General features: G+C 50.1%; 9 protein-coding genes across 9 annotated transcripts; 5 read left to right on the top strand and 4 right to left on the bottom strand.

The window, feature by feature from the left end:
* Nucleotides 1-2,517: 2,517 nt before the first annotated feature.
* Nucleotides 2,518-4,058, bottom strand: ARB_02607 (uncharacterized protein; the record flags this gene model as incomplete). The annotated part of the gene is made up of 2 exons (XM_003011039.1): nt 2,518-3,797; nt 3,881-4,058. 2 exons carry the CDS (start codon nt 4,056-4,058, stop codon nt 2,518-2,520), a joined length of 1,458 nt encoding a protein of 485 aa, XP_003011085.1.
* A 116-nt stretch (nt 4,059-4,174) lies between these two features.
* Nucleotides 4,175-4,753, bottom strand: ARB_02606 (uncharacterized protein; the record flags this gene model as incomplete). Its single annotated transcript, XM_003011038.1, has 1 exon — nt 4,175-4,753. One exon carries the CDS (start codon nt 4,751-4,753, stop codon nt 4,175-4,177), a length of 579 nt encoding a protein of 192 aa, XP_003011084.1.
* An 852-nt stretch (nt 4,754-5,605) lies between these two features.
* On the top strand, nt 5,606-7,384 carry ARB_02605 (uncharacterized protein; the record flags this gene model as incomplete). Its single annotated transcript, XM_003011037.1, has 3 exons — nt 5,606-5,962; nt 6,016-6,734; nt 6,865-7,384. The coding sequence occupies 3 exons, from the start codon at nt 5,606-5,608 to the stop codon at nt 7,382-7,384; spliced, it is 1,596 nt and encodes a 531-aa protein (XP_003011083.1).
* A 422-nt stretch (nt 7,385-7,806) lies between these two features.
* Nucleotides 7,807-8,362, bottom strand: ARB_02604 (uncharacterized protein; the record flags this gene model as incomplete). Its single annotated transcript, XM_003011036.1, has 2 exons — nt 7,807-7,955; nt 8,143-8,362. The coding sequence occupies 2 exons, from the start codon at nt 8,360-8,362 to the stop codon at nt 7,807-7,809; spliced, it is 369 nt and encodes a 122-aa protein (XP_003011082.1).
* Nucleotides 8,363-8,833: 471 nt separating this feature from the next.
* Nucleotides 8,834-10,734, top strand: ARB_02603 (shugoshin family protein; the record flags this gene model as incomplete). Its single annotated transcript, XM_003011035.1, has 3 exons — nt 8,834-8,869; nt 8,998-9,898; nt 9,992-10,734. The coding sequence occupies 3 exons, from the start codon at nt 8,834-8,836 to the stop codon at nt 10,732-10,734; spliced, it is 1,680 nt and encodes a 559-aa protein (XP_003011081.1).
* Nucleotides 10,735-12,178: 1,444 nt separating this feature from the next.
* ARB_02602 (uncharacterized protein) lies at nt 12,179-13,363 on the top strand (the record flags this gene model as incomplete). The annotated part of the gene is made up of 2 exons (XM_003011034.1): nt 12,179-12,394; nt 12,455-13,363. The coding sequence occupies 2 exons, from the start codon at nt 12,179-12,181 to the stop codon at nt 13,361-13,363; spliced, it is 1,125 nt and encodes a 374-aa protein (XP_003011080.1).
* Nucleotides 13,364-14,148: 785 nt separating this feature from the next.
* Nucleotides 14,149-18,861, bottom strand: ARB_02601 (uncharacterized protein; the record flags this gene model as incomplete). The annotated part of the gene is made up of 6 exons (XM_003011033.1): nt 14,149-15,416; nt 15,584-17,124; nt 17,208-17,433; nt 17,566-17,885; nt 17,989-18,399; nt 18,590-18,861. The coding sequence occupies 6 exons, from the start codon at nt 18,859-18,861 to the stop codon at nt 14,149-14,151; spliced, it is 4,038 nt and encodes a 1,345-aa protein (XP_003011079.1).
* Nucleotides 18,862-20,143: 1,282 nt separating this feature from the next.
* ARB_02600 (salicylate hydroxylase, putative) lies at nt 20,144-21,651 on the top strand (the record flags this gene model as incomplete). The annotated part of the gene is made up of 3 exons (XM_003011032.1): nt 20,144-20,269; nt 20,373-21,175; nt 21,273-21,651. The coding sequence occupies 3 exons, from the start codon at nt 20,144-20,146 to the stop codon at nt 21,649-21,651; spliced, it is 1,308 nt and encodes a 435-aa protein (XP_003011078.1).
* Nucleotides 21,652-23,319: 1,668 nt separating this feature from the next.
* Nucleotides 23,320-26,933, top strand: ARB_02599 (uncharacterized protein; the record flags this gene model as incomplete). The annotated part of the gene is made up of 8 exons (XM_003011031.1): nt 23,320-23,470; nt 23,533-24,245; nt 24,309-25,080; nt 25,254-25,625; nt 25,683-25,915; nt 26,019-26,397; nt 26,463-26,634; nt 26,693-26,933. The coding sequence occupies 8 exons, from the start codon at nt 23,320-23,322 to the stop codon at nt 26,931-26,933; spliced, it is 3,033 nt and encodes a 1,010-aa protein (XP_003011077.1).
* Between the last annotated feature and the right edge of the window lie 76 nt (nt 26,934-27,009).

Below are 27,009 nucleotides of genomic sequence, written 5' to 3'. Positions count from 1 at the left end.
CGATGATGATGACACCGCGAGTAAGGTCGGCCCACTGGAGGGGGGTCCAAGACTGGTCCAGTGTTACGCTGCTGCCCGAAAGTACAGTACACAACTCCATCGTGAGCTGGCTCCTGCTCGGGGGTAGAGGGGGGAGTTGGGAGAGTCAGGAGGTCGGGGAGCCGACATAGCGAGATAGCGATCTTATCGGTGGTTTTGAATAAGGAGGAGAGCACAACTGCGGCGTCGACATGGCGAGAAAGGCTCTGCCATTGGTGGCTGTGAGGCTAGATCCCTGCTCCAGGCGCTTCCAGGCAGCAGCAGGCAGAGAAACACCAGCATGTCTGTCTGTGGAGATGCCTGCGGTCTCCCAGCGTCCAACCAACGGCTGCCTGACAGCGAAGAGTATTAGTTAACTACCTTGTCGGAGTGGATAAAATCTGGATCGATATCACGTAGCCTTGCATATAATGCGAGTGAGAGCATGCTCGTAAGCAGTGAGTGAGCCAGGGAGATGGCCAGGCATCAACTCGGCATATTGAGTTATCAGTTAGTTAGAGCCAAGGGAGGGAAAGCTGGTCCATAACTGCCTAGGTAGGAAAATGGAAGACGCTCTGTGGTCGGCATCAGAAACTGCGCCAGGGCGGAGTACTTAGTTGGTTGCGGGGGGGTGAAGATTGCTTGCTTGTTCGCTGGCTGGCAGTTAATTGCATAGTTATAAGAGCGAGGTAAGGAGATTGAGTCTGCGTAAGGGTAACTAGTTGAACAGTTAAGGGACTAGGGGGGAAGGATAAAAAAGACAAGACTTCACTAAGACGCGGGCTATTGAGAGCTATACCGACCGGCGTGAGGCCAGGACGCGAGCAGGAGGAAGAGGAGGCTTCGAAGACGTTAGATGCAACACTTAACGGCGGGTATCTGGCTATATCAGAGCAAGAGACCCGTTAACAGCTAGCTAGCTAACAGTCGCCGGGCCTTGACTCGTTCGTTGCCGATGACGATAAGACGTTCTGCTATAACTAGTTAACTATAACTAACTAGTTAGTTAATGGTTATATGCTCAGCCAACCAGCGACATCGACTGCGCAGAACCAACTGAAGACAACCACACGAGGATGTGTATCAGCCAGTAAGCTAACTAACTAGCTCTTTTAACGGCCTCCGCGCTTCGCTGTGCCGGCACCAGGTCTCCCAGGCACTCCGTAGCAACCAACCAACTAACTACCTTGACCAAACGCCAGGCATGAATGAACACACCTGGAATATAGAAACAGAGTTGGCCAGGGATGCTCGACAGCAAGACCTGAGGCCATTTCTTTTCTTTTCTCATCCTTTCGTCCTCTGGCCGCTCTCGACTCAGCTCAACTCACTCCCAGAGGTGTCGAGTCGGATGCACGTATGGACATGTGTGTCTGCATGCATCAACCGTGTGATCAACGGAAAACCCGGCAGTCAGGTTCGACCAGCCAGATTTAAAATCCAGACAGGCCACTGGAAGAGCAAGGAAATACCTCCGCAAGGGGTTGTGCCGCTGGTTTAGGTTGAACACGTTGGGATGGACGCCCTGGGCTTGCATGTCGTCTCTCTCACGCCCTCATATTAGACGCTGATCCCATGCACGGCGACAGAGAGTTCGGCTGGGTGAAGAAGGGGAGCAGCAGCCACGTCCTACCTGCGGGAGAGGCTCACTCTGCTGCTGCTCGTTTCTTCTTGCTTGGATGTGAGGCATCACCGAGCGCAGGAGACAGAGCCAGCCAGCAGGCAAGATACTGTACTGTACATCACACAGTTGTCGCCAGCTCGTGTACGTTTTAACTTAAGTTAACTCAACTCGTTTCGTCGGTCCAGGTACTACTATGAATAGCCTGGCTGAACAAGGGCTAAACTCAGAATTCATCCTATAGAACCCTCTTTCTTTTTGCTTTTCGCCAGGTTGCAACAGACATGCAGAGCGTGCAGTCAGGCAGAGACAGACGGCCATGAGTTAGAACTCTCTCTCCGAGTCCCTCGTCTGTGTTGGGAACTTAGTAGTTAGTTACTCCGTGGTCAAGTAACTTTTGCTTACTCGGTCGAATAACGTCGTCATATGATGGTGCAGGTATGAGACCGAGACTACCAGGGAAACGAGAAGACAAGAAGCCGCCGAGATGGACGAAAGATAGGAGCATGTTTCATACATACATATATGCGAGTGTCCTCCGCACAACTATCTTGCGGGCCAGCCACGGAAGGAAGGCTGTGGTGGAAGGCGAAAAAGGCGATTGATAGGCGGAGGAACAAGAACATGGTATTAAAAAAGTGATAGAAAGTCTATAGAAGTGATACACTGCAGCCGGAGTCCAAAATGGCTAAAAAGAAGAGAGAGCCAAAGGGAAGAAGCAATATGTTATGACGGCATAGGCGTGTGTCAAAACGACCGTCAGGCGGACACGCAGCCAGGGGGGGTAGGGTTGAAGATCGAAGTAAAATTCCGTGATCAGACTGAACAGGTCATAAGGGACAGAGGGAAAAGAAAAAAAGGGGGGGACTCCTGCTCCTTCAGAACTTTCCAGCTTCTACGTCCTTTCTGGATATCCCGAGCCGCCTCTTGTCAAGACCCATAGACATCAGAAACCTGACGGAATCATCCCATTCCGTCTGTTTCCGTTTTGCGTCCCACTTAAGCTCTTCCGCCATGAGATCTATGACGACAGGAAGCGTCTCCAAGGCGGCTTGGGCGTTTAGGAAGGCCAGTCTTGTGCGTCGGGCGAGCACGTCGACGGCGGTCTGGGCGTACTCGCGGCGCACAGCGTATCGGACCTCGCCATCAATGAACGGGTAGAGTGGTGAGAGACGCACGCCTCTAAGCGGGAATCGCATGTCGGTTGGATTTGACAAAGCGGCCACCTCCCACGCTCGATCACCGTAGGATTGGGTAAGGTGTTTGGCTACATCAGTTGCGAGACCAAAATGCTGGATAAGGTTGATAAACAGCGTCTTGGAGTATCCGTGGGCGCCCATCAGTCGAACCCTGTGTGTCTGGCAGGTTCCGTCCAGCACGGCGTTATCACTGTACGAAAGGACACCGCTGGTGTTGGGAGTCGCGAGAGGTTTTCCCGGTCGGAGGTTGAACTGCTTGATAGCTTCGTCAACTGCCTCCTCGGCCATTTGCCGGTAGGTGGTCCATTTACCACCAGCACAGGTTAGTAGACCCGAATTCGAGACCGAGATCAAATGGTTGCGCACAAGAGACTCTGTGTTTTTGGCCTTGGGGTCCCGAACCAAGGGTCGAATTCCAGACCACGCAGCCAGGACATCGTCACGCTGGACGTTGATGTCGGGTGCCAGATATCCTCGGATCTCACTGAGAATCCAGTTGATGTCTTCTTCAGACGGGATAGGATCCTTGGTGATCTCAGTCGGGCTGTCCGTGGTGCCTGCAATGGTGTTCCCTTGCCAAGGCAGGAAGAAGATAACTCGACCGTCTGAGGTTGAAGGGTCTATCAGTCCCATCTTTGCAGGGCTGTAGTACCCTGGAAGGATGATATGCACCCCAGAACTCGGTGCCACGATCTCATTGATGCTTGGGTCGTCCAGCTTCCTGATGGAATCGGTGAACGGACCTGTGGCATTGATTATGCTTTTGGCCTTGATCGTGAACTCGCCATCTTTCTCCCCATTTCTCTCCGCGATCAAGTCTTTGACTTTGGCACCGTTTAGCTTCCCATTGGCATCCTTCGTCAACCCTGTCACTTCCATGTGATTGACCACGGTACAGCCGTATAGTGCAGCCGTCATTGCCAATGACACGTTCATGCGAGAGTCATTATGCGCACCATCTATAAAACATAAGTCCTAGTAAGTACTCAAAGCGCTATCACAATCCTAAAAAAAAAAAAAAAAGGTACTTTGGACCACGAACCATAGTAAACCAGGGCTCCAAAAAGGTTATCTTTCCGAAGCATGGGAAATGCATCCAAGGCTTTACTTCGGGGCAAGAAGTACGAGCTTTCAATGCCCTCGGAGCCAGCAAGAAAGTCGTAGCATTTCGTACCAGCCCAGAAATAGGGCACCTGCCACCATTTCTGCACTGGCACCATGATGGGGAGCCACATGGACAGATGGGGGGCTGTGTGTAGGAAATACTTTCTCTCTCGCAAAGCCTCCTTCACCAGCGAGTACCTTCATCGTAAAAAGAAGAGAAAAAATCCTTTAGTCAGCCAGGGAAGGGGATGATAACAAGGCGGGTGAGAACATACTGGTTGTAGTCCATCTCCCAAACCGCCTTCTCCAAGTAGCGGACGCCTCCGTGAACCAGCTTTGTACTCTTGCTACTTGTCCCAGCGCTGAAGTCATCGCGCTCGACCAGAGCAACACGCAGGCCTCGTGTTGCAGCATCGAGAGCAATTCCAGACCCAGTAGCCCCTCCACCGATCACCAGAATATCATACACATTGTCGTCTTCCTTTCCGGCTCTCGAGCTCTCGGAGCTCTCGGCTGAACTCTGCGGTTGTCCCTGCGCTGACTCAACCACACCCTGTAAGGCTTTTATGGGCAGCGCTGTAGCAGAGTGCCTTCTCAAGTCGTTGATCTGCTCATCGCGCGACTTAATGGGGGGAAACTGAGGCGGCTGAAGCTTTCCACCGAGAGTAGTCGGCGGAGGGACGGCGGCAGGATCGGAACCAGGGAGGTTGCGCGGTCGATATGAGATGTAGAGAAGTCCTCCACCGCCAACCACAGCTCCCGCTGTATAGAGAAGAGGTTTCAGAACTCGGCGTCTCTGGTTGAATGACATGACAGCACTAATTGAGAGGTATCAAACAGTCAGCATTCGGTTGCCAGATTCTGATAATGGGCTGGTCTCGGCAAATCTAGGGGAGCGCCGGATCCCAACGCCCTCACTCACCTTTCCTTTTCCTTTTCTTTCCCAGTTCAGCTTGAAGATTTGAGGCCAGTGGCTTTCCTTTCTGAAGCAATTGAAGAAGAGAAACAGAGTGTGTCTCCGAAGTTTTTGCGACGACTGGTCCGTGTGGAGCAGGCGGTCACGACACTCACCCAGCTTTGTGTATTTGGTGGGCACGGGCTGGAGCTGGCAGCGACTTCTGACTCGAAGATCGATCTATTTACCTCTGGTTATATTACACAGTCCTGAAACCCAGCCATGCGGTGGCTCTCAGGAGGCCGGGCCATCTTGTCGCCGCATCTACGTCAGTCGCTGTGCGAGCAAGCCCGGAAGCTTCTCCTGCTCAGCTCAGCCCTGCCAGGCCTTTCTGGTATGGCTTGTCGGCCACTGGGTCAGCATGTGCGCCGGAAGAGGGAAGTGCCGAGGCTGCCCAGCCCGGCGTCGGGCGCCCAACAGCCGCGCGGCACCGGCAGATAGTTAATCCGATAGCCGACTTGGAGCAGACCTCACAAGGCGGAACTCTTCCGCCATAAGCGCCGCTTCGAGAAAGGAACGTGCTCGAGGCAGACACCCATGTTAAGCGCGGGGTTTCCCCCTATAATTAGAAGCCCAGCTGGTGTTGAGAGAGGAAAAAAAAAAAAAAAAAATTTCATAATCTGTTGAGAAAGAAGGATGATCGGTTGAAAGGAGCTACTGTTATTCTTCGTCAGACGGCCGCTCCCCCACTGGAGCCGTATCTTCAACATGGTGTTCGCAAAGACGTTCTCGAGCTTGGTGGACTACCCACTCGAATCTTTGCTCATTTTGTCATGTGTGCTCTCCACTGTGTATATCCTTAGCAATGAATTCGTGCGGTACATGGCCCGCATTAAGGGTTTCAAGGGTCCGCCGGGGCTTCTCATGATTGGAAACCTCGAGCAAATCCAAGAGAATGCCGCTGAGCAATATCGGCAGTGGTCTGCAGAGTACGGCCCCGTGTACCAGATCCAGTTGGGCAATATCCCTATCATCGTGGTTAATACCGCTGTTTCTGCAAAGGCACTGTTCAGCCAGAATTCTCAAGCATTAAGCTCGCGACCTGAGTTTTACACATTCCACAAAGTGAGTTGGCTAGATCACATTTTTTTCCTATAGGTACTGACAAGCTGGACTAGGTGGTGTCAAACACCGCCGGCACAACAATTGGAACTTCTCCTTATAGTGAATCCCTCAAGAGGCGAAGAAAGGGAGCGGCGGCTGCTCTCAACAAACCATCTGTCCAATCATATGTTGGCCATTTGGATCTTGAGACTAAGGATTTCGTGGCTGAACTGCTTAAATATGGACACGCGGGGAATACGGCCATTGACCCCATGCCTATGATTCAGCGGCTCAGTCTTAGCCTTGCCCTTACCCTAAACTGGGGTGTACGGATGGCATCGCAAGAGGAGGAGCTTTTCAAGGAAATCACACATGTCGAAGATGAGATTAGTCGATTCAGGAGCACCACTGGAAACTTACAGGATTATATCCCTCTTCTTCGCCTGAACCCCTTCAATTTTGGGTCCAAGAAAGCCGCAGAAATGCGGGATCGCCGAGACAAGTACTTGCAACACTTGAATGCTGGCCTCGAGGAAAGGATGGCCAAGAATGAGCATCAGCCATGCATTCAAGCCAATATTATGCTTGACGAGGAAGCTAAATTGAATAAAGAAGAGCTTACTTCAATTAGCTTGACTATGCTTTCTGGAGGATTGGATACCCTGACTACATTAATAGCTTGGAGTATTGCTCTCTTTTCCCAAAGACCCGATATCCAGGATAAAGCTGCAGACGCTATCAAAGAGTTTTATTCTCAAGACCAACCGTTATGTGATGCAATGGATGACCAAAAGTGTGAATATATCGTTGCGTTGGGCAAAGAGTGTCTTAGGTATAAAATAATGCTCCACACCGGGTTACATTTATGTTGGACGCGCAGGGCACGGCCTTGGAAAGAAAACTGGGCTGACTGTATGCTATAGATATTTCACGGTCCTCCGCCTTGCACTCCCCCGAACTTCGATCAAGGACATCACATATGAGGACAAAGTCATCCCAAAAGGAACCGTCTTTTTCCTCAATGCATGGGCATGTAACATGGGTCAGTATACTTATTTTATCCTCTTCCGTCCTATCTGTGCAGTATCCTCGATCATACGTGCTAACCCTTCTATCTTTGAAGACCCCTATGTATGGAGTGATCCCGAAGTGTTTCGCCCCGAGCGCTGGATCGAAAAACCAGAAGCACCACTATTTACATATGGCCTCGGCTATCGCATGTGCGCTGGATCATTGCTGGCCAACCGCGAGATTTATCTCATCCTAATGCGCATGCTAAACAGTTTCAGAATTACTTCAGTCGAAAAGATCAACACTCATCCAATCCACGGAAATTCTGATCCAACGAGCTTGGTGGCCATCCCTAATAAATATAAGGTGAAATTTATACCGAAGAACAAAACTGCACTCGATGCGGCCATTTCTAACTTCTCTTCGAAATAATACGATACAAGGACTTTTGTATATGTGTTTAGTCTGCCCTGACAACGTTTGTTATATATATCAAAGTCTATAACTAGTATTTATTTGAATTTTTTTTTTCTTTGCTATAGTTCTACCTCGTACTCTCCGATAGCTCTAACGGGACATTAATATGATCAGCGTTGTATTAATGCTCCATTTATTAAAGACCTCAGGAATAATCCATAGTTCTCCAACAAGTCTTACCTTCCTGCCGAAGGGCCCCTAGGATGCTTCGTATCTAACACAACTCATAAAATAGCACATTTCGCCAAATAAAACCCGTTCCAACTCCTAGTGCTCATACTATTCTAATATGTTCAGTAGACTGAAAAGCGGACCACTTCGGTGAGAAGAAAAAAAAAAAAAAAAAAAAAAATTAACAGCAGCCTCGTTCCTATAGTCTATCGCTTAGTCCCTGGGGCCTGCTGTTCCAGTAATATCCGTACAAGGGGAACTGGAAGGGAGTCTGCGACGTTATCATCTTTCTTGGTACCCTCTTCTTGATTAACATCTGGCGAACTCTCTTGGTTTTTGGCTTGAGGAAGGCCACCTAGTCCAGCTTAGTATGGAAGATAACCACTTTACGAGCAGGGTAGACAAGTGGACTTACTCGCTGCCATATTAATGACCTTGAGAACGCTGTCAAAATTCGCCATTATACAAGAAACAGCTAAAAGCAAGGGACGCGGTTAATGCTCCGAAATAATATCTACTTTATGAATGATGATGGCTCTTACCTTCGGCTCCATTTTGCAATGTTGCAAGTTTTGCTTCCAACGCCTCTAACTGTTTTGTAAGGGCATTGCTGGTATCACGTAGCTGTTGGATATCCTCTAACTCCGCCCGTTTTGCAGCTACCAGGGCAGCCAAACTTGAGGATTGACTTCCAGGGCGGGATGATAAGGTACCTGTAACGGAAGAAGGGAATATTGCGGTTGCACGCTTATTGTAAGACATCGGGTTATGGTAGCGACGACAGTTCATACAAAAAATAAAAAATCACCCTCATCTCTGTCGCAAAGCCCACGTAATGTATGGTTGCTTTCTGGAATCGCGAAGTCCTGGAGCATCACCACTTACTACGAAGACGCTCTGCGGTTGGTTGTTTCGAACATGGGAAAATGAAGTATCACGTGTCATACGTGTAACAATACGGTAATCAGGCATACATCGATTATATAATGAGGGAGAAACGGGGACTAACTGTAAGTGGATAAACATAAACAGTGTCAAGCCAAGACCTTCTCCTACGACCGCAAACACAACTGTTGATTTTACTTCCGTCAAAGAGAACATCGCAAGAAGACGAAACTCGACACATCGACCCCTGGAGGCTCTTAATCTCATATGCTAACGACTTTGACCCGAGAGGGATCACCTTTATCGCTGAGCTAAGACCACGGTCTCGACCAGTTATGGCTCGATTAAATGACCTACCCACAACGTTGGACTCCATCGAGTCCTGTATGTTTCCCCTAGCTGTCTAGAGAGTTCACAGTATTGTAGGAAATTAGCTACTAACAGGATATGCATTAGTAAAGCGGCGCTTCATCAGACAAAACCGCGAGATTGCCCGAGCCAATTCAGTACAGTCCATTCGCATAAGAACGCTCGAGGCAGAGGTATCGCATCTCCTGGCCGAAAATATCACACTACGAGAAGGAATTATCTCCGCAAATAATGAGCTTGAGCAATACCGGACGGGATCGCATTTCGAAAAACGCCTCAACTCTCTGCGAGAGAGATTCGAGTCAGGCTTGGGGGAGTTGACGGCACTCGTTAAGGATCTCAACAAGTTACCGTCCCAGAGTTGTGAAAACAATGCCCCTACTCTGAAAGAAAATCAGCCCGTGAAGGAACCGGAAACAAAACGAATTACTCCCAGAAATCTCTTACGGCTTTCGGAGGATAACGGCCTATTAGACGATGGCAACTGCCTGCCCGCAATTCCCGAAGATAAAGCGTATGCCCCAGAAGTCGACGAAGAGCCAGAAGAGGAAGAGATGCCACAGATGGATGATGCCATTGGACAAGTTCAATCTATGGATAATGTTGGGATGTCGGTAAAGGGGCCTGATGCTGATGCTCCCCTGAATGAGCAGGAGGAGCCATCAATGCCATGCCCTACAAACGAAAACTCAGTAGCAGACGTCCTACGAAAAGTTCGGCCCATAAATACCCGACCAAAACGACGAGACAGCTCTTTGGTCGAGACTTTGATATCAAAGAAAGACGTTGATACCAACAATGATGAGGCTGTTCCTGCGATTGCTGGCTCTAAACGGAAATTTGACGCACACGAATCCGAAAACCTTCCGCAAGCTAAGCAACAGATAGATGAATTTCAATATACTCTGACGAAGAAGAACCCGAATACACTACCAGGCGACATTGGGACTGGAACTGAAAATGAACCGGGCCTCTTGTCCGTGGGCAAGGAAGGCATCAAGAATTCAACGGAACCTGTAAAGACTCGAAAGGCTCTTGAACCTAGTAAGTATATCCCTATTGCTTGTCTGCTTAATTTTTCGGATTTTATCTGACGCGGAGTGGTAGAAAACGTGAATTTAAACCCAAGGTCAACAGTGAAAAAAGTTGCACATAATAATGTTGCTTCTGAGAAACGAAAGTCATCTGGACGGAGAAAAACAGAAGGAGGTCGCAATCCCCGCCGTAAAGCTTCAGATCTGCCGACGAATGCTAAACTAAATGTTACTGTTGACGAGGGTGTGATTCCTTTGGATAAACCCATCGAGATCGCCCTTGATGACCCGAGCCAAGATAATGTATCCTCAGAGATACTTGTTGACAGCACAAGCAGCCTGGACAAGCATTTGCAATCGGAATATAAATCCACAAGCACCATCGGGCAGCAAGCTCAGCGATCAAGACCGTCTAGACGCTCGCGTGGGCCAGTAAACTATGCCGAGCCTAGTCTGAGAGGAAAAATGAGACGTCCCACCGAAGACCTAGTGGATGCAGTAGCAGACCATACGATTAAGCGACTTTCGATGTCAAATAATGACCATCTCGCTGGAATCGAGGCTGGGTTATCTACTAAATCCAGTGTCAAGAAAAGTCTGCCCAAAATATATGATCAAGATAGTCTTGAGGAGAAGGATCTCGAAGTGGCTGAGAAGAGCAACTACTCCTCTAGCGAAGATGATACAGACACAGATGGAACATGGCCAAATCAGGAGCAAAGGCATAGATCTATGCGAGCACCTACTCCAGACCCAAGTATCAGACCAGTGAGACATTCTCGCAGGAATTCGTCACATCCGAATTATAGACTGGAAATGAATCCAATGGCACATGTACCGGTATAACCGGCTGTGATCAAGCCATTACACATGGGTCAGAAGTTGGTTTTTCAGTGTGGTCAAAGCCAGAGTATTGCAGTCTAAATCTAATACATGTATATGCGAAGCGCTGCCATGCGATTTTTAATAATGTGAACTTGAGACCAACACAAGAACATGCACTATTTCCTTACCACCCTTTGTATTCTTGAGTAGTGAATCATCCAATGTCTGGACAAATAATCCATAAGTGCATAGCTGGGCTTGTTTCCTTTTCTTGGGCTTGAAGGTGGTGGCCTTCGTATATCCCAGATTTCGCGCCACCATTCGCACAATCATCTCATGTCAATCTATTGCCGTCTTCCCTGTCCTGCATGAACACCCATGCCCCTTGAAAGGCATCGGCTGGAAATATACGATGCTTGCCACGAAAGCAGTGATTCATGGGATCCGGGTGAACCTTATTTACCAGATGCCAATCTCTTTGATATGTTGGATCCAATGTGACTGAGAGCTGCGCACCGCATGCATGATTTTCTTGTTGGATCCGGAGTCCGAAGCGGTTTAATATGTTGCTTGGCATCTATTTCTTATTTTTTGGAATCCGTTCATAAGCGTTTGGTCTTGGTTTGCGTTTCTGGTGGTCTGAGCATCCGGATCCCTGGTTACGATATGCACGTTAGCTCATGTCCGGTTCAATAATGGAGTGTTCGTTTTTGGCATCGAGAAGGGCTTACCTTGAGAGAATGTGTCTTGTCTGATCGGCCCCCACCACTATCATCATCAGAGTCATCGTCGAAGTCCGAGTCTGACGACTCTGATTCAGAGCTACTCTCGCCTGCAGGCCGTGGCTTATGGTAGATACAACAGACTATGGTGAGGGTAAGTGGGCTGACCTTGTAGGACTTTGGAAGGGCAACTTACCTTTAGAGCTTTTCCTCCCCTGACCTTCGTTATCGACAACGTCCTCTGCCCATTTTATGTGCCTCTCTTGTTCTGGCGCTTCACTACTTTGCTCATCTGCCTCTCCTCTAAGCCTTAGAGTACCTGTTAAAGGTAGCCCACCCCGCTCTGGAGTAGTGGTTTGAGTGTTTGTAGTTGTTCCCGAGGCATTTTGAGCCGAAGCCCCAATCATGGCTACTATATCCGGAATACGCTTGTAGGCCCCTTAACAGCAAACAGAATCAAAAGATGTAACGCTTTTGCTCTGATAAAGACGAGAAAACTGTTGAAGTGCTTGCTGACCTTTAAAACGTCTTCAACTGGCACAAGGAACAAAAAAGAAAGACGTCACGAGAGCTTGGCTTCTTATCGATCTGATGACTAATCCAGGAAGTCTAAAAAATTGTCCCGCCAGCTGAATCTGAAATTGGCCGGGGTAGGATGAAGATGAGGATGAAGAGTCTCCAATTGACGAGGAAGAACGACAACAGAAACAGGAAGAAGAGAAAGGTCGTAACTGATCTTGAAGATGTCGTTCTCTAACCTCGTGTCGGACATTGCGTTCAGAGACTCCCAGGGCGATGAGCGTATACCCAAAGGCCCTCGCTCCCATGCTGCTGCCCCGTCTTCATACCAGAGCACAACCACAAGTGTCAGCATTTCAGGGAGCATTTCCAGCCAGCTTCATGCAGGATACAACCACCCGTTAACTAGAGAATGGCAGGCAGAAAGACAATTAACCAAGGTGAGACTCGCAAGCCTTCCCCTACTGTGCACGGTCCTCGCTAAGTATGAGTGCATCTAGGCCATGCTCATGTACCCCCTCTTCATCACGGACAGACCCGACGACCAAATTCCCGTGCCTTCGCTACCAAACCAATACCAGATTGGCCTGAACAAGCTGATCCCATTCCTTAAGCCATTGATTAAAAAGGGCCTAAGGTCCGTCATCCTCTTCGGCGTACCATTGGCCCCAGGAGCCAAAGATGCACTGGGGACCATGGCAGATGACCCTTCCGGGCCCGTGATACAAGCCATTCGCCTATTACGCAGCACTTTCCCCTCGTTGTACATCACGGCAGACGTGTGTATGTGCGAGTACACCTCCCACGGCCACTGTGGCATCCTGCGCGAAGACGGATCATTAAATAACACGCTCTCAGTTGAGAGGCTGTCTGATATCGCTGTGGCGTATGCACAAGCTGGAGCACACTGCGTTGCTCCCTCTGATATGAATGATGGACGGGTCAGGGCGATCAAGCTCAAGCTCATTGAAGCAGGTATTTCGCATCAAGTGGTTCTCATGTCCTATGCGGCGAAGTTTAGCGGGTGTCTCTATGGGCCCTTCAGGGATGCTGCAGGATCATCGCCTTCGTTCGGTGATAGAAAGTGTTATCAGCTCCCGCCTAGTGGGAGGGGGCTGGCGAGGAGAGCTATTCAGAGAGATATTAACGAAGGGGCTGATATCATCATGGTAAAGCCTGCAGGAGCCTATTTGGATATCATTAGTGACGCGAAGGAGCTAGGGAGGGATCTTCCTGTTGCCGCGTACCAAGTTAGCGGGGAATATGCAATGATCCATGCTGGTGCGAAGGCCGGTGTATTTGAGCTTAAGGCGATGGTAATGGAGAGTATGCAAGGAATACTCAGGGCTGGTGGGAGTATTGTGACGACGTACTTTGTTCCAGAGCTGCTGGACTGGTTAGAGTCTTAAACCTGACTGATTTCGGGGTATATAGTCAAGTTCAGCTTCGAGGATGCAGCGTATGGTGGTTGAAAATACAGGATTAAGAGCTTTGATATGAATATGGATAGCAGGGCATTACCGGGAAATGTAGATTCTTCTCGAGAGGAATAAACCGACTACGATACATAAACACGTTAAAAGAAGAGACAGACAGACGGAGGGACAAGACAGGAACGCCATTTTCGTCAACGCCATTAAACCAGGGAGTTAAATTGGCAGTAAAGGGCGTAAACAGAAGCAAAATGTATGCTCACTAGAGGCGGAAGCATAGGATGAAAAAAAAAAAAAAAGAAAGAAAAAAAGGATCCTGATCAAGACAAGTAAGAAACGAAAAGACAGGGTAGTAAAATCTGAACTGAGAGTGTATCGAACAGCGCAACAACGGAGAACGGATAACAGAGATAGATTGACGTTGGTGGAAAAGGAAGACGATAACGGCCCAGAGAATGCAAATGCCATTCGCCTGATTTTGAATTTGATATTTTTTTCTCCTTTCACCCTTTGCGCTTTTTGAAAGCAGTCGTGGCTAGCATAAAATATGGGGGGCAGGGAATGAAAAGTTGAGCATCAGAGGTAGTAAAATATATACGCCAAAACGGGGCTGCGTGACGGGGTGTCAGGGGCTGTAGCATTCAAGGACGCCCCTGCGGCAGTCAAGAATTAACTGCTGAAGAAGTAAAGAGGAGGAAGAAAAATAAAATAAAAAATAAAAAGGTGACTATTATGGAGGATCACGATGAGGCCTGGAGCCTTTAAGGGTAGTTTGGCTTCAACCCCTGGAAGCCGTAGGGCAGAATCTGCGAACGGACCACCTCGCCAGGGGCAATGTAGGCGCCACGTCCGAGCGTGACGCCAGGAAGGATAGTGCATCCGGCACCAATCCAGCAGTCTTCAGCAATGACGACGGGGCGCCCCTGGTACCTTGACTGGGAGCCCTTGCGTTCCTGCATGCTGCCAATAGCCATTGAGCTGAGGATGGTGACGTTGGGGCCGATCCAGGTGTGGGCGCCGATGTTGATGGAGCAGTCGTCGGCGAAGAAGCAGTTTTCGGAGATGAGCACGTCCTCGCCAATGTTGATGTTGTAACCGTAGTGGCAGTTGAAAGGGGACTCGAGCACGGCGCCAGGGCCGAGGGAGCCGGTGGGAGTACTGGTTGACGGTGGGGGGGCGTCTGGAGATGGTTCAATGGGAGGCGGCTGGAGGATCTGAGTGAGCAGACGTGTCTTTTCTGCGGAGCTGATGCCGTAGAGCGGGTTACCCGCATTGGTGAATCGCCAGAGCGCGGACTTGCATTGTTCACGATCGCGGACGAGTTCGGGGTCGAATGGTCGGTACTGTTCACCGCTGAGCATCTTTTCCTTTTCTGATTTCTCAGTAGGACCCTCAAAGGGTACATGGGGTTCCATGCTGCTGAGCGCAAGACGAGCCTGGGTGGGGTAGTTACCCGGGTCGACTCTTGGAGGAGCGTGGTTTGGACGCGGCTCCATGTTGGATTGGAAGACTGGAAGACCGGGTTTTTGGTGCGCGTTGTTGCCGGAGCCGTTGTTGGCGGGGCTGTTGTTATTGTTGTTGTTGTTGCTGCCACTGGCGGCGTTGGCGTGTGAGTGGTGGTAGTCTGCCTTTGGAGGTTCCGGACGCGACATGTCGGGCATGACGGGCCCATCTCTGTATTCCATCTTCGGGGCGGAATCCTGCATCATATGATGGTTGGCGGCCTGCCACGAGCCCTTTTGCCATGCCACGCGAGCGACAGAACTGTTGGGGCTGGTCATGTAAGCCTGAGCTCGCTCGCTCTCTTCAACCGAGACCGGTCTGGCCTTGCTTCCGTCGGGGAGCATGGGACCGCCCATTCTGGAATCATGCCGCTGGGGGCTCATATCCTGCATGTACATGTTGGGCGGTTCAGGATAGCGGTCCTTGGACTGAAGTGGGATGGGGCCTTTGGTCTGGGACGGCTTCTGCCAGGTGCTGCGGACCGAGTACCCTTCACAGGGGAACCCACCGCGAATACAATTGTTGCCTGCAGAAAAGAAGTGTCAGAATACGAGTTTTGAGTTATATAGGCCATAATTTAATTAAGAACAAGGGCAACGACCAAAAAGGATAACTGCGAAAAATAAAATAAAATAAAAATAAAAATAAAAATAAATAAAAATTGAAGGGGTGTAAAAGTAGGGTAAAACTTACAAGAGGGATGCTGCTCGTCGCACTTTTTCTTTCTTCGCCGGCAAGTCATGCAGCCGGTCTTGGTGCGGTTGCTGAAGACTCTCTTCCGCTTCGGCGCAACTTGGGAGGCACTGGGAGACTGGCTCTGCATGTTGTGAGCCGACGAACCACCGCCACCCTGCATCTCCATGGTGGAGGCATTTTCAGAAGGAGTCTCGCTCTGGACCTCGCGCTGCAGAGCCTCGGCCAGCTGAGCATCGGAAGCGTCCATATGCTGCTGCGGCTTGGGGTGTCGTTGCGAGCTACTCATCTCGTAGTCCCAGGCGACATTGCCGGTGCCTGGCCGGGCGTCGTCTGGGCGTTCAACGCTGGTATATGGTTGCTGCTGCTGCTGTTGTTGTTGCTGCTGCTGCTGCTGGTGATGGTGAGGGTGTTCTGAATTGCCATTTGCAGCAGCGGGCGGTGGTTGTGAGTGAGGATGGTCAGCAGTCAACGGACCGGGGCTCCGTACGAGGTCGGCGTTGTGACTGTCGATGCTGGATCGCTTGCGCTTGTTTGACGAAGCGGCAGTGCCGGTACTGTTGTTATTGGCAGCAGCAGCAGCAGCAGAAGAAGAAGAAGAAGAAGAAGCAGAAGCACTGTTTGTGTTGTTGTTGTTGTTGGCGGCGGCGGCAGTGTTGGCGGTGGGAGTGGTGGTGCTGCCGTTGTTGTCCTGGGCTGAAGCAGCGTCTTCGCGGTCGACGGGCGAGTCACGAGACCCGTCCGCGCTTGCTGGCTTATCCGAGAGAGGCAAGTTGGCGCCGTTGCTGGCGGCAGCGCTGGCAGTGCCGCCGTTGTTCCCGCCGCTGTGTCCACCGACGGTGCCGTTGCTGTTGGCTGCGCCGGCACTGTTGCTGCTGTTGCTGCTGTCGTCGCGAGAGGGCGACGGACGCATGTCGGCCTGCTGTCCGTTCATGAGCGAGGCCGAGCGATCTCTGCCGTTAACCGCGGTGAAGCTGGAGGGACTCTGTTCCGGGCTGGTCTCAGCCGCGATGTCCCGGCTGCCGCTGGGCAGCGGCGCAGGTGCGACGACGGACATGAAGTCGACGACGCAGAGGGAGTCGAGCAGTCCTAGCGATGAAAGGAAGAGGACAATACGATGGTCTGCTTCGTGGTTCCCTCTGCTGGTTGATGCGACTCGTTTGGGTGGGTGTGGGCGAACAATGCGACAGCAGAGAACCAAAGGAGAGAGGGAAAAAAAAAAAAAAAAAAAAAAAAAAAAGGGCCAGGCGGCAGTCGAGCGGCAAGGCAAAAGTAGAAGCAGGCCACGAAGGCTTACTCCATGTAGATGCGAGTACTCTGTGTAAACAGAGAAGATAGAGAAGCTAGAGATAGGTGAGGCGGGAGGGAGAGCTGGCAGCGACGGGAGGGCGGGAGCTGGAGCGGCGAGAAGTAGGCGAGCGAGGCGAGGGTTTAGACGCGAGGGAGAAGAGAAGAGGGCGGCGAGGAAGGAGAGGGAGGGAAGAAAGGGAAGAAGAGCGAGAAGGGAAGAGAGCGAAAGGCGAAGGGGGGAAGAGACGGCGCTAGTGAGAGGGCCTGCAACCGCCGGCGCTGGGGGCAACGGGCTGGCGGCAGCGAGACGAGCAGCTTGCTTAGGTTAGCGAACCCTCGTCGTCCTCGTCGTGCTCGTCCCGTGCGGGTGCGAGTTGGTTGGTGGGTGGCCAGGGGAGGGGCATGCAAGCCAGCGTCAGCACCAGCATCAGCACCAGCATCAGCACCAGCATCAGCACCAGCATCAGCACCAGTAGCATCGCCGCGTTTCGCTGGGCCGGCTGCAGCAGCCAGCAGCCAGCAGCCCAGCAGCGCCCAGGGAGCCCAGGGGAGCCCAGGAGCTAGCAGCGCGCGAGACAAAGGCAGGGAGGCAGCGCACCCTCGCAACTCTCAGCAGCCGAAGGGGAAACGAGCTTTTACCGCCTGCTGGCTGGGTGGGCGGCTGGGCGGATCGCGCATGGGGGGGGGCGAACTTTGGGCGCTGCCAGGCCGGCTAGCTCGACAGGCCGCCTGCGCGCTGCTCGCCGCTCGTTGGCTGGCCGGCGCTCCCGGGGCATCCCGGCGGGCCCCCCGCTGGGTCTCCCCCCTCCCTCTCCCCCCTTTCGCTGCGTCTCTCCCCTTCGCTCGCCTGCTGGGTTGGCCTGCCTCGGTGCTGGGCTGGGCTGGGCTGGGCTGGTGCTGCTGGGAGGACGCTAACTCGGGCAGTGGGCGTTCTCTTTCACTCTCTTGAGGATATCCTCGACTTCTCTCTGCTTCTGCTTCTGCTTCTGCGTTCTGTCCATGGGAGCCACCCCTGTAAGTTCTACGGAGTAGCACTGCCAGCCAGCAGAGCCCGCAAAAGCCAGGCGTCGGCGGCCCCCCTTCTCCCCCTTTGGCCGGCCCTTTTGGGGGCTGACAGTGGGTGGGCCACCGCAGGCTTGCCTGTCTCGCTGTGCCTCGTTTGTGACTCTGACTGGCTGCGGCCGCCCTGGGACCCTGCTACGGTGCCGCGACTAGCGGAGTCGCCCGCCAACTGCCGCTCTTCCTCTTGCGTTCGCTTTCTTTCTTTCCTTTTTTTTTTTTTTTTTTTTCCTCTTCTTTTCTTTTCTTTTCTTCTGTGTCGTCGTAGTCGTAGTCGTCGTCGTCTTGTTTCCTCTGTTGGTGCTGTTACTACTCTGGATGGAGTCAAGTACACTCGGCCTAGCCTAACGCAAAAGACGCTGGGCTGCAGGCTTTCTACAGTACAAAGGACACTGCTAACAGATATGATAGTCCAGAGTAATGCGAAAGTGCTCGAGGTGATGATACTCAGGAAGATGATAATACTTCTAGTTACTCTCTATTGGGCGATGATGGTAGTTGGATAGGCTGTCGGATATTAACTCTCGTCCCTATAAATAGCCCGCCAGTCAGCCGCTGGGCACTTGTTTTAGTGGCGTCTATGGAGGCAGCAGAAGGGCCACAAGGGGAACGAAGGGGTCACCGAGAGGTTGATCTCCCTCCTTACCCTAAATTTACCCTAAAATGCTCCCCTGGTGACAGCCGACCCTCTCACAGGCGGGCTCGCAAGGCCCTTCTCCCGACGGCTGGTCCCTCCCTCGCCCTGGCTCACGACGGGTTTCATGTTGGCTTCCCCCCTCGCTTCTGCCTCGTTCTTCGTCCCTTTTCTTCTTCCTGTCCTCCTCTTGCTTGCTTGTTCTCTGCTTGAGGTCGTGCTGCATCCGCCTGCTTGCTTGCTTGCTTGCTTGCTTGCTTGCTGCTGCTGCTGCTGCTGCTGGTCCTCGGGGCATGTGACCTGCTTACTCAGTGGACCCTTATCGCCTTCCTCTTTCACTCATTACGTAATATCAAGGAATAACATAATTCCTTGCTTATATAAAAACTTACTAAGTAGATGCACTTACATAAGCGGTTCCATGCTCACCGCAAAATTAACTGTCGAGGCTTGCGTTTGCTCAACAAAGCCAGAAAGAAGGAGTGGGAGAGAGAAACGGCGGATCTCACGATGCTAGTTAGCCTGAGCTAAACTCGTTGTCGGGTCTCTGCTATCTGCTGCACAGGCTCCACGTTAAGCTACTGCTGCTGCTACTACGGAGTACTCTTACTACTACGGAGTGCTACTACTGCTACTACTAACTACTAGGGCTACTTACGACTACACTACTACTTGACCAACATGGCCCAAGCATGTGTTGCCTCCGCTCACACCCCTGGATGGTCGTGGTCTTGACAATGCATGGCATTCAAATCTGTCCTGGCTCTGCACCGCAACCAACCCTCTTCTAACGGGTATCTCCTCCGGGCTCCCACTTGACCCCTCTGTCCAGGCCTTACGGACTGCCATTTCTCCTCTCTACGGAGTGTACGGAGTATATACCCTTGAATAATGATTTTCTTTAACCCGCCCCCCTCCCCATTTTGGCCCTCTTCCCACCTCTGACCCAATAGTTTGCCTACTCGGGCGTATGGGTTTAGCGAGGATGAGCGACTATTGTACAGCCCGTTTGTAGGTGCCCAGTCTGCTAGTTTCTCATTTTTACCTCCTGGATAGTCCAGCTTACTATCAATCCCAACAACAATTCTCTCTCCTTTGCCGCCTTTCACTTGCCATTACTCCCCTTGGGATTCTTAGCTTAACCATGCTACAGAACGGCCCTGGGTGCTAATCTATATAATATCTGCTTACACGCACACACACTATATCTTCATGCAGCCGGTGCGTCCCGGGGTGCGCCTTTAAGCTGTCGTGAATTCTCTTTCTTCTTTCTTCTTTCTTCTTTCTTTGGACTTTGTCTTTATTTCTCATACTTACATACACTCAAACATACCTTATTCCCTTTCTCTTTTCTTTTACTTTCCCGGTGGTGACGCTTGAGTGGGCTCGTCCTCTCTCTACTTCTCCTGCCGAGGTCCCCTGCCCCCCATTCATCAACATATACTCTATCCTATATATCCCTTTTATTGTATTGCATTTTTATTATTATTGTTTTATTTTTCTTCGCCTGGGTATATTCCCCTCTTTTATCTTTTTTTTTTTGGTCTGTCATACTTGGACGGGGCCGAAAAGTCATCATGAGTTCTCCTTGTTTCCACGTAGCTATAGTTGGAGCTGGCCTGGGAGGGCTAGCTGCCGCCATTGGTATCGCTCGGGCCGGCCATAGAGTCACTGTCTTGGAGAAGCAGGCAGACGTTCAAGAGGTAGCTTTCTTCCCTTCATCTCCTCTTGCTTTCTTCTTTTATTGATTCTGCTCGTTTTCGTCTTTTTCCTTCAAAGCAAATATTTCTAAACTGGTAGATATAGGTTGGTGCGGGCATACAGATCCCCCCCAATGCTTCGTATATCCTCCAGAAATGGGGGCTCCTCCCTGAGGTAGAACAAGTGGCCGTTCGACCGAGGGACTTCATTGTTAGATCGTACCGAACTGGCAAAGTGCTCTGCGTCCAGAACGCTTTCCCCTATACCTTTGAACGATATGGGGTGCCATACCTACATATCCACAGGGCAGACTACCACCGCATCCTCCTCAATGAGGCAGGCAGACTCGGAGTTGACGTACGCCTAGACAACACCGTCATCGGCATCGACTTCGACTCCCCTGCCGTCCACCTGCTGGGTAAGCCAGATTTCCACACCGACCTGATCATTGGTGCCGATGGTCTTCGGTCCGTTTGCCGCCAGGCCCTGCTCGGCCATGCTGATCATCCCCAAATCACCGGAGACATGGCCTATCGCATCATCATGCGAGGAGAGGATGTCAAGCGCCATTCGGAACTCGCTGACCTGGCTGAGAGACCCGGTATGACCCACTGGATTGGCCCGAATGGACATGCCGTATGCTATTCCCTCAAGAGCGGGGAGATGCTCAACCTCGTCCTCGTCTGTCCGGATGATCTACCGGATACCGTGAATCTTGCCGACGCTGACCCGGACGAGATGAGAACTTTTTTCCAGAACTGGGACCCGCGGCTAAAGTCTCTGCTTGGCCTGGTCAGGACGACGCAGAAGTGGCGGCTACGGAATAGCGGAGAGATGGACTCCTGGTCCCATCCAAGTGGGAAATTTGTCTTGCTTGGTGATGCCTGCCACGCCACTCTACCGTACCTGTACGTACCCTTTTACCTACTTAAGCATCCTCACTATTTTTTTCCCCTTTCCTCCGGCCTGGACTAATTTTTTGACATTTTTTTTTTTTTTGACCAGTGCCCAAGGAGCCGCTCAGGCTATAGAAGATGGTGCTGCACTCGGTACCCTCTTCGAACGCATCAAAGACAGGTCTCAGCTGCGTGATCTTCTCTCTATATATGAGGCCACGCGCAAAGAACGCACCTCCATAATTGTACAGAGCAGTTCCGCACTAAGACACATACTGCACATGCGAGATGGGCCCGGCCAGCGCAATAGGGACACCAAGCTGTACCAACGAAGCCCCTTTGAATCATACCCTATTCCTTGGATTGATCCCAAGTTCCAGGCTTACCTCTTCAGTTACGATGCCTTTGCCGAAGCATCCAAGGCCTGGGACAGGTACATGAATGGTGAAGACACTGCATCAAAGCCAAGAGTTCATGCACATCTATAATATTGATCATAATAGTTCGTTATATTTCCCCGGTTATATTAAAAAGCGACTTGTGTCTTCCCGCCCCATGAGGGCACCTTACGCAGGAACGAAGGGTTGGTTATGTTTTTGACTTTAATGTTATGCTTATGAAAAAGTCTCCAATCAATATCATCTATTAACCATCTATATCATAGGTGTTGTTTTTTATGCGCAATCTGAACGCATTTAACTGATATAGCTGCAGGCGTGACCTACTTTGGAGGCCATTCTAGACCACGTTCGTATCTGAACTTGTTGTATCGGCTATATGTTACATAGCAGCCTTCAATTTAGCCGTCGTCAGAGTGATGGCGTGTGTTACTCAAAGCAAGCTTTGGGTCAAGCTCGGATATCACAGTAACCGTAACTCTGTCGGCAAGATGTAGCGCGCAAAACAACATCCAACTAACTAGCGCCGTGTCCAAAATAAGCCGCCGACAGGCGAATTCAACAAGAGCTCTGCCGCAGCCCTTACAGGACGAGTTTTGCAGGTGACTCAGCATTGACGGGGTCTGGGGACTCTCTTCTATCACCGCTGCTCTCAAGCCGGCTGTAGACTACTACTATTATTCTCTGCTAACTAGTTACTTCTTTTAAACTGCGGCCCAACTGTGTAAGAACTGGCTTGCTGAAATTCACTGAACACAGCCAAAAAAATTTACCGCAGCCCAGGACTTAGACTCTTCCCGTTAGCTGACACCCCGAGAAGCAGTCTGCGGTCCTTCAACTAGCCAGCCATACGCCGTACTTTGCAAGCCCTTCCAATGGTCTCGTTGAATTTGAGCGATAGCTAGAGTAGCGAAGTTAAGTTAAGCTGTTGGATTTGAGGTGTCGTTGCTGACTAACTAACTTACTAACTAACCCGAACCTGCTTACTAACCCGCCATTTGTTTTCGGGGGTGGGATGGGCGCTTTTTTGTTTTGGCGTCAAAGGCAACAACCTTGACGCAGCGACATCCTCAGCCAGACAGCATTGTGCCCATCGACCGCACAGCCTTCTTTCTCCTGCCAGGGCCTCATCCCGCTGCATTGCACCAACGGTCAGCTCGTCTCGTCGCCTGCGAATCCACCACGTACTGCCTGGCCACTGCTATCCACCAGCGTTCTCTCGCTCTGTGCCCCTCCTCTCCTTCACCTCCTTCTCCGCCTTAGTTTTAACGTGCTCTGTGCTCCCTCTCACCCACGGCCCAGCCATACCTCCATCGGCAGATTACGAAGACAGTAACACTACCTATCTGCTCGTTTGCCCCGGCCGGACCTTTTTTTTTTTTTTTTTTGGACGGCAGTGCTGGAGATCTGGGCCTGCCCCCTCTTTAACCCTGACATTTGATGCGCCATGTCGGTCTCTATTCGGGAGCTAGATAACACCGTTCGGGCCTTCTATGAGGGAAAAGGCGAAGCTGTAAGTCCACCCCGGTTGCTGTCATAGCGGGTTGTTCGCGCAAGCAAAGGAGAAATCGGTGCTAAATCTTTTATCTCTCTCTCTCTAGCAAAAACAAGCACAACAAGCTCTTACGGAGGTATGCACACATCGATGGAGGGTATCCAATCTTCCGGCTTAACATACCATTCTAACCGGATCAATTCAGTTCAAACAAAATCCCGAATCATGGGTGCTCGTTGGCAACATCCTTCAGGAATCCGAATATGTCCAGACTAAATGTAAGCCTTCTTCCGGTTGCTGCCCACCATCCTGCAATTTTTAGCGCTAATATATGCTTGTTAGATCTTGCTCTTCAAGTTCTCGACGATGTGATTATGACACGATGGAAGGTCCTTCCTCGCGAACAGTGTCAAGGTATGGACAATAGACTTGAATAAGGGTCTATATAATATCCCTTCTGACCAGACCGCTATTAGGTATCCGAAATTTCATCGTCAATTGTATCATCGAACACTCCAAAACGGAGGAGAAGCTGAAGAGCGAGCGGGCCTTTCTCAACAAACTTAACCTCGTCCTGGTATCTATCTTGAAGCAAGAATGGCCTCACAACTGGCCAACCTTTATCAACGAAATCATATCATCATGCCACACGAGCTTATCGATATGTGAAAACAACATGGCCATCCTCCGCCTGCTCTCTGAAGAAGTTTTCGATTACTCCCAGGATCAGATGACATCAACTAAGGCCAGGAACCTGAAGACAACAATGTGCCAGGAATTCTCCGCTATTTTCCAGTTGTGTTCAGAAGTCCTGGATACCGCGAACCAGAGCAGCTTAATAAAAGCTACCCTGGAAACTCTGCTACGATTTCTCAACTGGATCCCACTGGGATATGTCTTTGAAACACCCATCATCAACACTCTCCTGACACGGTTCTTAGACGTCCCTGAATTCCGCAACGTGACTCTCAAGTGCCTCACTGAGATCGGAAGTCTTCAAATTGGTCCGCAATATTCATACGACGAGAAACTTGTCCAGATATTTACAGATCTCTTAACAACCGTGTCCAAGATCATCCCTCTATCGCTGGACTTGAGGGAAACTTATGCGAATAGCAACTCCCGGGACCAAGAGTTTGTCCTCAACCTTGCTCTTTTCCTTTGCAACTTTTTCAGCGTCAGGCTACATGTAAGTACCCCGTACAGGTTTACTTCTCTTGGATCTCTTGTTTTCTAACTTGTCGCATTGTAGCTTATCGAGAAACTTCCCAATAGAGACTACCTCACACATGCCCATTTCTATCTCATCCGAATTAGCCAGATTGATGACAGAGAAATTTTTAAAATCTGCCTGGAATATTGGACCCGGTTGGTCCAGGAGTTGTACGAAGAGATGCAACAACTTCCAATCACTGATATAAACCCACTGGTCAGTATGGGGGTGAGCGGACTATCGAACGGAGGTGCCCCTCACCCAAGCACGCTTGCCAACTATCCTCTTCGAAAACATAAATACCAAGAAGTCCTCACCAGCCTGAGAACCGTTATGATTGAGAAGATGGTAAGACCAGAGGAAGTGCTGATTGTCGAGAACGATGAAGGTGAAATTGTGCGGGAGTTCGTTAAAGAGAGTGATACTATTCAGCTATACAAAACCACCAGAGAGTGCCTTGTCTACCTTACTCACCTGGATGTAGTAGACACAGAAAACATCATGGCCGACAAGTTGGCTAAACAAGTTGATGGAACTGAGTGGTCCTGGGCCAATTGCAACACTCTCTGCTGGGCCATTGGGTCAATCTCTGGAGCCATGAATGAGGAGACTGAGAAGAGGTTTCTCGTTACTGTCATCAAAGATCTTCTTGGCCTGACAGAAATGAAACGCGGAAAAGACAACAAAGCGGTCGTGGCGAGTAACATCATGTATATTGTTGGGCAATACCCGAGATTTTTGAAGGCACATTGGAAATTTTTGAAAACGGTTGTCAACAAGCTTTTTGAATTCATGCACGAGACTCACGAAGGTTTGTAGTCCCTAACTGGTCAAGAACCGAAAGGTTATCATTTGCTAACTATGAAGAAAAAAAAAAAAAAACAGGTGTCCAAGATATGGCGTGTGACACCTTCATCAAGATTGCGAACAAATGCCGACGGCATTTCGTTGTATTGCAGCCTAGTGAGACCGAGCCGTTTATAGACGAGATCGTGGGATCAATGAGAAAAATCACCTGTGACCTGTCTCCCCAGCAAGTCCACACCTTTTATGAAGCTTGTGGCTATATGATTTCGGCTCAAGGCCAGAAAGGCGTTCAGGATCGTCTAATTGAAAATCTCATGGCTCTTCCAAATGCTGCATGGGATTCAATCATCAGCCAGGCTACCCAGGATCCATCCACGCTTCAGAATGCAGAAACCATAAAAATTGTTGGCAATATAATGAAGACCAACGTAGCGGCTTGTACCTCAATTGGCAGCTACTTCTATTCGCAGATCGGACGCATTTATCTGGATATGCTCAACATGTACCGAGCATCGAGTCAGCTCATTTCGGATGCCATTGCTGCAGACAGTTAGTATTCACTCCTTTATATTTTTTCCATTCGGCGCTCGCTAACATTTGTAAAAGCAACGGGATATGCTACTAAAACGCCGAAAGTGCGAGGGTTGAGAACAATCAAAAAGGAGATACTGAAGCTTATTGATACTTATGTCGAGAAGGCTGATGATCTCGAGATGGTCAACTCTAGCATGGTCCCCCCGCTTCTGGAGGCTGTTCTTCTTGACTACAACCGGAACGTGCCCGACGCCAGAGAAGCAGAAGTGCTGAATGTGATGACAACAATCATTCATAAATTACACGTATGTACCCACATTATGCAATACTCCCACCTCCGCAACTTTCTTGACACACCATAAGTTCTGCATACCCTAATTGCACTTCACTTGCTAACATTATGCGTAGAACCTCATGGATGACAAAGTTCCGATTATTATGGAAAATGTCTTCGAATGTACGCTTGGAATGATCAACAAAGACTTCCATGAATATCCCGAGCATCGTGTAGGGTTTTTCAAGTTGCTACAGGCAATCAACCTATACTGCTTCTCTGCTCTTTTGAAACTAGATACCAGCCAGTTTAAATTTGTCATTGATTCGTGCATGTGGGCTAGCAAGCACGACAACAGAGAAGTCGAGAACACCGGACTCACCATGTGCCTTGAGTTGATGAACAACATGGCGGACTCTGACCCCCAGACGTCAAGTATCTTCTTCAGACAATTTTATCTTCCGATATTACAAGATGTCTTCTTTGTACTCACCGATACCGATCACAAGGCTGGTATGTTACTTTTATATATATATTTGTTGATGCGTGCAAATACTGATCCGTAATGTCATCTCTAGGGTTCAAATCCCAGGCAATGCTTCTTGCTCGCATGTTCTATTTCGTGCAATCAGACAAGATTCGGGATCCAATCTATGCCCCTGACCAGGCTCCTGCTGGGACATCCAATAGAGACTTCCTCCAGGAGTATGTCGTGAATTTACTCCAGAGTGCCTTCAAGAACCTACAAGAGTATGCCGTACCCCCTTCTGCACTGATAGATATCTCATTGATATTAACAGCACCGTAGGGCTCAAACAAGACAGTTTGTTACTGGTCTATTTGTTATCAATGATGACTTCAACAAATTCAAAACTCACCTAAGAGACTTCCTTATCTCATTGAAGGAGTTCGCTGGCGACAACACGGAACTGTATGCTGAAGAAAGGGAACAGGAGTTGAAGGAAGCCAAAGCTGCTGAGCGAGACCGAGCGATAAAGATAGGTGGACTCTTGAAACCCTCGGATATGGATCAAGAGGATGAGCTGTGATGCACAGATATGGATGCTCTCTTACAACATAAAAAAAAAAAAAGAAGAAAAGAAAAGGACTACCTTACGGACCCCA

This window comes from Trichophyton benhamiae, assembly GCF_000151125.1.
Source record: "Trichophyton benhamiae CBS 112371 chromosome Unknown contig01462.26, whole genome shotgun sequence".
NCBI lineage: Eukaryota > Fungi > Ascomycota > Eurotiomycetes > Onygenales > Arthrodermataceae > Trichophyton > Trichophyton benhamiae.
This window is presented reverse-complemented; position numbering and strand designations above follow the sequence as displayed.